This window comes from Salvelinus namaycush, chromosome 5 (assembly GCF_016432855.1).
Source record: "Salvelinus namaycush isolate Seneca chromosome 5, SaNama_1.0, whole genome shotgun sequence".
Taxonomy (NCBI): Eukaryota; Metazoa; Chordata; class Actinopteri; order Salmoniformes; family Salmonidae; genus Salvelinus; species Salvelinus namaycush.
Genome location: NC_052311.1, coordinates 49710677 through 49720513, shown reverse-complemented (window position 1 = coordinate 49720513; position 9837 = coordinate 49710677). Strand labels below are relative to the sequence as shown.

The 9837-nt window shown below is 39.3% G+C and overlaps 2 protein-coding genes across 3 annotated transcripts; both read left to right on the top strand.

Moving 5' to 3' along the window:
- The first annotated feature begins 1557 nt into the window (after positions 1-1557).
- Positions 1558-3392, top strand: LOC120047620 (1-phosphatidylinositol phosphodiesterase-like). Its single transcript, XM_038993161.1, has 2 exons — positions 1558-1636; positions 2526-3392. The coding sequence occupies exons 1-2, from the start codon at positions 1581-1583 to the stop codon at positions 3361-3363; spliced, it is 894 nt and encodes a 297-aa protein (XP_038849089.1). The 5' UTR covers positions 1558-1580; the 3' UTR covers positions 3364-3392.
- A 376-nt stretch (positions 3393-3768) lies between these two features.
- LOC120047619 (transmembrane protein 176A-like) lies at positions 3769-7378 on the top strand. Of its 2 annotated transcripts, XM_038993159.1 has the most exons (8): positions 3769-3934; positions 5136-5334; positions 5446-5559; positions 5828-5884; positions 6079-6303; positions 6592-6714; positions 6862-6959; positions 7225-7378. In XM_038993159.1, exons 2-7 carry the CDS (start codon positions 5161-5163, stop codon positions 6925-6927), a joined length of 759 nt encoding a protein of 252 aa, XP_038849087.1. In that variant the 5' UTR covers positions 3769-3934; positions 5136-5160; the 3' UTR covers positions 6928-6959; positions 7225-7378. The 2 variants fall into 2 exon arrangements, with proteins under 2 accessions (XP_038849087.1, XP_038849086.1); XM_038993158.1 differs by having other exon boundaries at positions 3770-3934; positions 6862-7378.
- The last annotated feature ends 2459 nt before the right edge of the window (positions 7379-9837 follow it).

The window sequence follows — 9837 nt, the reverse complement described above, 5'->3', positions numbered from 1 at the left end:
AGCGTTGGGGTGTCTACTTTGTTATTGTTTTAACTGCAAATTGGCCCTTTAATTAAATTATTGGAGTTTTTTTGTGCGGTAATGAGCATAAAATCCCACATGCATTCATTTAATCCTTTAATGACATGAGAATTATGTTTAGAAGGTGAATAACAGCCTATTAGGCCTAATAACTAAATCAGAGCACTGCACGATTCTAATGTATTTGACCTAAAGTCATATTTTGTAAAAAAAAAAAAAAAAATGATTTATGAAAGCTGTGATGAAAACAGGGAGTTTCGGTAGGCTTCAATTTTATAAATGCCAACAGATAATTTGTTCATTGGACATGGACATCTTTTTGTGTCGGTAAAATTAATTACGCGAGAAATGGCGGTGGAAACGCCTTTATGAGCAAATATTGATTTGATATAATAATTATCATATGAAAGTACATTTGGATGTGGCGCGCGCGCAGGGGGAAGGGGGTCCCGAGTGAAAACGTTTTGGGATCCACTGGTGTAGATAATCATTGTAGGCATACTATCTAAACCAGGGGTGTCAAACTCATTCCATGGAGGGCAGAGTGTCTGCGGGTATTTGTTTTTTCCTTTCAATGAAGACCTAGACAACCAAGTGAGGGGAGTTTCATACTAATTACTAACCTTAATTAGTCAATCAAGTACAAGGGTGGAGCGAAAGCTCGGCTCTCCGTGGAATGAGTTTGACACGTGATCTAAACTGCTGTGAAATACATTTTCCATAAGCAAAAATGTAGAATTTTCAGATGTTTGAAGCTGGTGTGGCCTACAAAACCGAAAGTAAAAGACGCAAAACTAACCTTTAAACTGGGAGCCACAGCCCACCTAAAACTGTTCTACCGCTTCTTAGTAGGAAAAATAATGCACTCACTACTGTAAGTCTTTGCGAAATGACTAACATGTAAAACATCAGACTTGCTTTCAATGGGAATGACAGTAACAAGTTAAATATTGCAGCTTTAAGCGAAAAAGAACATGGTGTGCACTACATTCTCACGCACGGACTTTTAGATTTTAGAATATTCGCATGAAAATCTGTATCCAATTGGGTGTAAACCTACCGACTGGTGGGAAAATGTGCATATGTTCTTTATGCAGATTTTAGAATATTCATATTAAAATCTGTCGCCAAATTGGCTGGAAACCTAGCTAATGACATTCTTAAAGAGGCTCGTCTCACATTGGTGAAGGCAGATCAAGGCTGAGTGTACCATTTCATTTGATCTTTTTGAAGTGTGCTTAACCTTTCTCAAAGAAAAAGAAAAACAGTAGGTAAACACTACGAGTCCACACCTATCCTTTATCAGTATGCTATAATTCTGTTGCCAATCTGCAGAGGTCAAAACACCAGCACCTGTGTGAAACTCCTTAGTCCAGAGCTGTATGTGAGTATCCCAGTCTTTAGCCAGGTGAAACATTTCAGTATTTCAGTCTTGGTATAGGAAAGCCATCTAGAAAAGGTAGGCTATATAGAAAATCAGGAGTATGATTTTTGGATTTGCATTATATTATTCATGTTTTTTGGCAGGTTGTTGAATGTTTTCCTCCTTTAACGTGACCATGAGGACCACTGGGAAAGCTCTGTTTTGCCACCTCTACATGTTACTGCTTTTTGTGTAAGTATGGCTACAGGTATTTAAAATAAGTCCCCATTAATTCCAGAATGTATATTGTAGGGGTTTACATTGTCCACTCTGAATCGAACCTAACATTTCTTCTTTTAGTTTAAACTTAATGGAAGTAGTAAAAAAGTTTATGAAAAGTGAGCAAAATGCTGTGAGTCAATTGATGTTTTTGTGGTATCCCATACATATGGTGTAACGTGTACACTGGGAGTCAGGAAGCAAGTTCAGCGAGTGTATTTAATAAATAAATATGGAACGAAACAGGAGTGGTGTACCGACATGAAACATTGACGCCTAGGGATTGAACTAAAGGGAGTGATATGTAAGGTAATCAGGCAGGTGATTGAGTCCAGGTGAGTCTGATGACAGGTGTGTGTAATAATGAGCAGCCTGACGACCCCGAGAGGGAGTGTACGTGACATATGGCTTTGGTGCAAGTTGTAATTCACAGGGATACACAGATATTTAAGTAAAAGTAAGCATAGTCTGGACTGATTGTTTAAAAAAAATATATATTATATATTTTTTTATCATAGTTTCTTTATTTGGCTTTTCAATATTTTACAAACACTACCACCCTCAATCCCATGCTCCGTTGACTGATTATATTCTCCCATCTGTGTATGAAAAAGCATGGTACCTAAGTAAAGGCTCTCTTCAACCTTTCAGTCTCTATTATCTAGCTGATGACCTTTGATAAATGGTATGACATTAGTTGCAGAACAAGGTGACTTTGGTAAAGTGAGTACACTGCTCAGGAAAGTGCAAGGTGACATCTTTTTTTACTGTGAGCTTATACACCATTCATAACCCTCAAACACCAATATTTCGATGACAAACAAATGATGAGTCAATCCTTTGTTGTATGATTTACTTTTAGAGGTTTTTGCCAAGGAAAGGACCTCTTCTTCAATGACAAAAGACTCCTACTCCCAGAATCCTACAAGATTGGCTGGATGGAGGCCATTGATGACGACAAATTAATCTCTGACATCACCATACCTGGTACCCATGACACCATGGCTCTCTATGGAGGCCCAGCGGCAGAGTGTCAGGCCTGGGAGTTGGGGGATCAGCTGAGGGCCGGCATACGCTATCTGGACCTCAGGATATTCGCCTTTGAAAACAAACTCTATGTCATGCACTGGGTTGTCTACCAACACAAGTCGTTCTATGAGGTCCTTGACACGATCAGAGCATTTTTGTCCGAATTCAGAAGTGAGGCGGTTCTCATTAGAGTAAAGCCTGATTTGTTTGATAAAGAGAATGTTGAGGAGCTGATTGGAGAAATGATTATTGATGATACAGATGTATGGGTGAAGTCTGACATGCCAACTATGGCTGAGGCAAGAGGAAAGATGATATTTGTACAGAAATCCAGCTTTAAGCTGGGCATTCCTCTCTTGGAAACAGACAGCAAGGGTGACTATGAAGTTACGCATATTGCAGACAAGGAGAACAAAATTGTGAAACACTTGACACAAGCTTCAGGTGATTGTGGTGGGGATTATATCGTTCTGAGCTACTCCAGTGGCACTGGCATTGGCACACACATGTTTCTAACTCCCAAGAAGGTGGCTGAAAAGATTGACCCATGGCTCGATCAGTATCTGAGACAGTTCTCCAGTGACCACAGCAGTGCATGTTTCGGGGTGATTGCCATGGACTTTCCTGGTATCGACCTCATTCAAACAGTCATTAAGATCAATGATTGGTGAAGTGTTCACCCATGGAAGTCATAATTATATTGCTGTCTGAAATGTTAGTTGACACCATTAGATTAAGTCCAGCAACAACACATGACACATACTATACTTGATTGTGCTCATATTGAAAAGGAGCGAGAAAGAAGACTATGACAAAGTAAAGAATTTAGTGATTGTAACGTAGTATTGGCATGCGCTCTTAAACAACAATAATGAAGACTTGGCACTACACGTCTTTGTACTTTGCCCCTGCTTGCTCTATTAAAAACAAAGAAAATCATTAAAATGGCAAAGAACAACTATGGAGTCCATGCTTTGTGTGTGTGTGTGGTGGGGGGGTTCTTCAGTATGGCAGGAAATGACAGGAATCCATTATATGTTTATTTTTCAGTGAGGGAAGGGTTAACCTCTCAGGATCTCTTTAAAGTGAGGAGGAGGGCCTGTTGGGAACTAGCTGAGACTGGCTGAGCCCTCCCTACCAGCTACTTCCCTGTAAGGAAACCAAACTGCGCAACAAGCAGACTGGTCTGCCACTGTGATTGAACAGGACCTGTAGAGGTGTCCATCTCAATTGCAGGAACGGGTGAGCTTTTCTCTAAAATACATGTTGAATAATACGTTTTGAGTGAATTTAAATCTTAAATCTGTGTGTAGTTGTTTCATGCTCTCAAAAAGAAATGATGTAATTACAAAATAGTAAATAAATAGATTATATTAAACAATTCACACTGCAAAGTTCAGCAGTTATAATCTAAGCAAACATTTGTTAGGGTTTACATTCGTGAGTCAGGGGATGGATTTGATGGGGAACACCCAATGGTTGAGTTTGTTTTGCATGGCCGGGTGCTCCTGGTGGGTGGAGTTTGCGTATTTTAGACCATTCCATTGGTCTTTAAGTGAAATCTCTACACACCCGGGGCACCGGGACATGCCAAACGAACTCCACCACTGACAGACGGATGTGTAACTTCTGGATAGTACTGTATTTTACAGTACTGTTTAATCTGGTTTACTGGGACATTATATGGTATGTGTACTTTCTGCTGCTAACTAAAAATAAACACTATTTGTAAATACCTGTAGCCTACTGGTACAAAATGGGTGGAGTTCTTTCTAATTCAAAATGGCTGCCATTGATGGCATCGCCCAGGTGGGTGCTATACATTGTAAGTGGATGAGTGAGTTTCCCCCATATCTAAGTAAACAATCAGTGGCATAAATGCTTTATGGTAAAGTGATGCAGAATTGTTGTGCTGTACTGATTTGCTTGAATTCATAAGTTAATTGAGCAACATGGTAATACATTTGCTGTTTCAAGTCATTTCCCAGAAGGGGGAGTTATGTTGTGCACTTCCTGCTCATGTGTAGCAGAGGCTCTACACCCACTCATCACCACACTTTATGACATGCCCTTTCTCCTATCATCTTTCAATGAGGCAAGAGATTACCGCAATGAAGGAAAGCAAAGCAACAAAATAATGGGTAGATTCACTTTAATGTTGTCCACGTGGGATGGAACCTGTTAGTCACTATGACCCAATACACACTGTAGCAGTGACAGTAAGAGAGCCCTTATTTAGGTCATATTCAGAGTGCTGTACAATGCAATAGATTCTCTAACGGAAAGGATAGTTGGTCCTTTAAAAAAAAAATTGTATCCTACAGATACAACACAGACTTTTCCAGATGTTTTTGGAATGAATGTGCACCTTTTAACATCATGACAGTATAAGGCATACACACTTATTTTAACATTAAGGTGATTGTTCTGCCTTTTGTTTTAGAGCTGTGTAACCAAGAGTGGCCAGCATGTCAGTGACTGTGACCAAAGGTGGAGGGGTGACTGTATTTACTGTGAACTCTAAAGAAGGAAGCAGTTGGCCACTGCTGTGTCAAATACTTGGGACCTTGTGCTACAGCCCATCATGCTCTGTGTCCCAGGGACTGAGGAGGCTCCAAGCAAGTTCCCAGACAGCTCTGGGGGTAGGTGAACTAAAATAACACACACCACAACATACATGTCTATCATCACTGTGTTGCATTTGTCATCGGAAGTGAGAGAGAGATTTCTAAAATTATTATTTTCTTTCACAGACTATACAGATCATGGTGGGAGTTCTCAACATTGGCTTGGGAGCAATCCTTGTTAGCACGGATTATTCTAGCTCACTGCGATGGAATGGGGTTCCTTATTGGCTTGGTGGTGTGGTAAGCTTACTTTATTTTGTTATCGTTTACCATGTCATCATGTTTAGTATGGAAGCACGTGATTTCACTTGGAGTTATAACCACAGTAAACAAAACCAGGAAACATAAGTAACTGCCTACCCACACTTAGTCTTTTTTAAATAAAATAACAGGGTTAAAGTCAAATATCAGTTTTTTTCTTATGACATTTTTGTTATTTATAAGGACAAATAATGTGTTGATTGTAGGTTGTTCGTATTTGATTTTGATATGTGTGCCTTCTCCTTAGTTTATAGCCGTTGGCATCATGTGTATATTGGCTGAGAAGTTCCCCAGTCCCTGCTTGGTGAGTTGTTCACTGATGCACATACCTTTAACTCTTTCCTGTCATTCCTTAGCCTCATTCCCTTCCTCCATTGAACAATCATTCAATCTGATCCAGCTGAATTATAATCATCAACTGAATATCTGAGATATCTAGACCTCTGTGGTTTACTCAGTTGAGTCAAACTGGTTTTATATTCCCTGATTGTGTTTTAGGTGGGCATCAATGTTTTGATGAACCTGTCAGGTGCTGCTCTGGCCATTACTGGAATTGTGCTGTATGCTATAGACCTGGCACACTACAATTTCTGGTGGATTTGCAATGGTGACAACTACAACTGGCGAGATGACTACTATGGCGGCCAGGTGACAAAACCACCCAGTGATCCGGAGAGGGATAGACTCTTGGCGAAATGCAAAGATGCCAAGCAGATTGCACAGGTGAGTGCTTTTCAATTAAGTTTTTTAATGATATCCATCATGTGAGGAAGGTGTCCCTTGTCTGTTTTAAGTAAAATATATGAACATTTGATTAGAAGGATCAAACTGCTTAATTTAGCAATGAACATGTGTCCTTAAACAGAGATAGTGGGTACCATGTTTAAAGCACATTCTAATAGCTGGTATGCCAGTCTGTTTCTGTATTTTCCAGTGTTCACCAACAGCACTATCTTGCTAAACAATCCAGTCAACTGTCAATATGTTCAAATGTGTTTGTTCTACCATTAGATGTTGATGAATGCCTTGGACATCGTGCTCATCGTCCTTGCAGTCCTTCAGCTTTGTGTCACCATAAGCTCTGCGGTGTTGGGTATCAAGGCTTTGTACAAGAATGGAAAGGAGGGAAAAGAGGTATGAACAGAGAACCCTTGAACAGAGCGAATACAACGGCCATACAAATGGAAGTAGAATACGGATATGTAGATACACACACACAACCAAGGTAATGTTTGTTGTGTCCTGCCAAGTAATGTGTAACTTTGCTCTGATATGTTGCAGAACATCCGGGACCTGGAGCAGTATAAGCCTCTGCTGGAGGAGGTCACCACTAACCCTGCAGCTTAAAGAGCACTGATCTGATATACTTTATTGACCAGGTGGGGAAATTTGTCATGGATGATTAAAGAGTGATGCTGCTTCCACATGGAATACATAAATAAATAGAATGAAATGTATTCTACATAAATGGATCATCATACACCCCCCTCCACACCCACACATTTGTTGTTATACATACAGTATGTAGTACATATAGTTAACTTCCTTAATTTACTGTAACGCCTACTGTGATTTTGCTTTATTTAAATGACAACTGACACTGATTGTATGTCTTCATGCTTTTTGTATTTGTCATTTTTCCAGAACTGAAAGGACAGTTATAAAGGGGACTATATCAAGTTAATTAATGAATTGACTGTTGTATATTCATTTTTTTCTGCATTTTGATAATTTCTTACTGTATCTTTTATTCTGTTGTCCCCCCCTCAAAAAAAATAAACTAACTTTCTTAGCTCAACAGTTTTACTGTTTTGAAACTGTACTGTCAGGTGGCATTCATTCCCATACAAACATACACCGTTGGTTGCTCATAGGTTTTCTTGGAGGTAAATATAGGTAACTGCCAAAATAAAGACAACACCAACATAAAGTGTTGCATTATCTACTAAGTTAATATATGCAATTGTTTTAAGATGGTCGTCATCAAATTGATAATTTAGCCACTTGAATTTGAGGACCCCTGTAGGTATATATAAAAAAATATATATATATATATTTGATGAAACATTGAATTTGGCCTTTACTGCTATAATCCATAGAAACATTAACACATTTAATATTCGCAAAACAGACAGTCCAAAAATAAATCATAATGTTTTGAAGTATTTGTCCTATACCCTGGCGTTATGCAGTTTCTCTGGACCCCCGCAAGGTTGGAGTGGGCCCCCCACTCCCTACAATAAACATAAAATGCATCAGCCAGAGAGCCACTCACAAAATTTAGACTACCAACCACTGTCCATGGTGCTGAAATTGGGACATATCTATGCGGTTGCCTATCGGATCGATGATAGGCTTTCTGTGGTGCCAGGGCATGTAGCGTATAGCTTTGCTTTAGCAAATGGATACATGTTTATTGGTAGGCCTATTTGGTTGTCATTTTCTCATGTTAAGCTTAACATTTCACAAAGCTGTACACAGTGCCGCAAGGCTGCCATGATTTAACATTCTGGCTGGTGGCAACAATGTAAATAAAGTTGGAAATTGAACCTTTTCACACGTGAGTCTGAAACGGTCGCCCCAGCGTGAGTTGTTTTATGCACGTGATGTCAGAATGCACTCACTGTTCCAAAATGTGATTATTACGCAACAGGGTAGTTAACATGCGCTGCCTACTAATAATCTATAGGCTGTGTTTCAACTTGTCAGTTTCAAATTATTTTCAAACAAGTTGTATTTTCCAACCGTTTAAATAGAGGTGTGTTAAGCCTCCTCATTAATTCACATTCAGTGTTGCGTACAATTTATGTTTGAGGCTTAACTGAGCCAGATAAACTTCTCTCTTCGAGGAGAGCCCACCGCACTTCACTCATGTTTGCACAAATCATGTATGCATATATTTGCTCAGTCTTGCAGGAATTGGAACATTTTCTTGCTGGTGCTAGCTTTGCCTAACTTGTTGTTTTCCTTACAAATAATAACTTTGGACATGTGTGAGTTCCTATCAAAGTAAGTTCCTTATTTTCTGTATATCGTGCTGTCGTTTCTACTGTAGGCGCATACTGCATGTACATTTGAAGTCGGAATTTTATATACACTTATGTTGTAGTCATTAAAACTCGTTTTTCAACCACTCCACCACTGTCTTGTTAACAAACTATAGCTTTGGCAAGTTGGTTAGGACATCTACTTTGTGCATGACACAAGTAATTTTTCCAACAATTGTTTACAGACAGATTATTTATCTTATAAATCACCGTATCACAATTCCAGTGGGTCAGAAGTTTACATAGACTAAGCTGACTGTGCCTTTAAAACCTTTTAGGGGTAGGGGGCAGCATTTTCACTTTTGGATGAATTGCGTGCCCATAGTGAACTGCCTCCTACTCTGTTCCAGATGCTAATATATGCATATTATTATTACTATTGGATAGAAAAGACTCTGAAGTTTTTAAAACTGTTTGAATTATGTCTGTGAGTATAACAGAACTCATATGGCAGGCAAACTTCCAAACAGGAAGTGGAAATTCTGGTGCTGGTTGATGTTAAACCCATTGTCTATTCACATCCCAGTAAGATATGGATCTGCTCGCACTTCCTACGCCTTCCACTAGATGTCAACAGTCAGTAGAACGTGGAATGAAGCCTCTAGTGTGATGTGGGGCCGGATGGCAGCTATTTGAGTCAGTGGTCTGGCAGAATGCTAGTTCCTGGTTATGCGCATTACTCATGATATCGCCATGCATTCCATTACTCTGTAGACAAAAACGAATGCTCCGGTTGGAACGTTATTGGATATATATGATAACAACATCCTGAAGATTGATTCTCTACTTAATTTGACCAGTTTATTCGACCTGGAATATAACTTTTTTAAGTTTTCGTCCGAGTTCGCCTGGACCGGCGCCAGCGTTTGGACATGTGAACTAAACGTGCTAGCAAAAGTAGCTAATTGGACACTAGTAATGGACATTATCGAACAAAACAACTATTTATTGTGGAACTAGGATTCCTGGCACTGCATTCTGATGAAAGATCATCAAAGGTAAGGGAATATTTATGATGTCATTTCGTATTTCTGTTGACTCCAACATGGCGGAGAAATGTTGTGTATTTCTGAGCGCCGTCTCAGATTATTGCATGGTATGCTTTTTCCGTAAAGTTTAAAAAAAAATCTGACACAGCGCTTGCATTAAGAACAAGTGTATCTTTAATTAAATGTAAAACATGTATCTTTCATCAAAGTTTATGAGTATT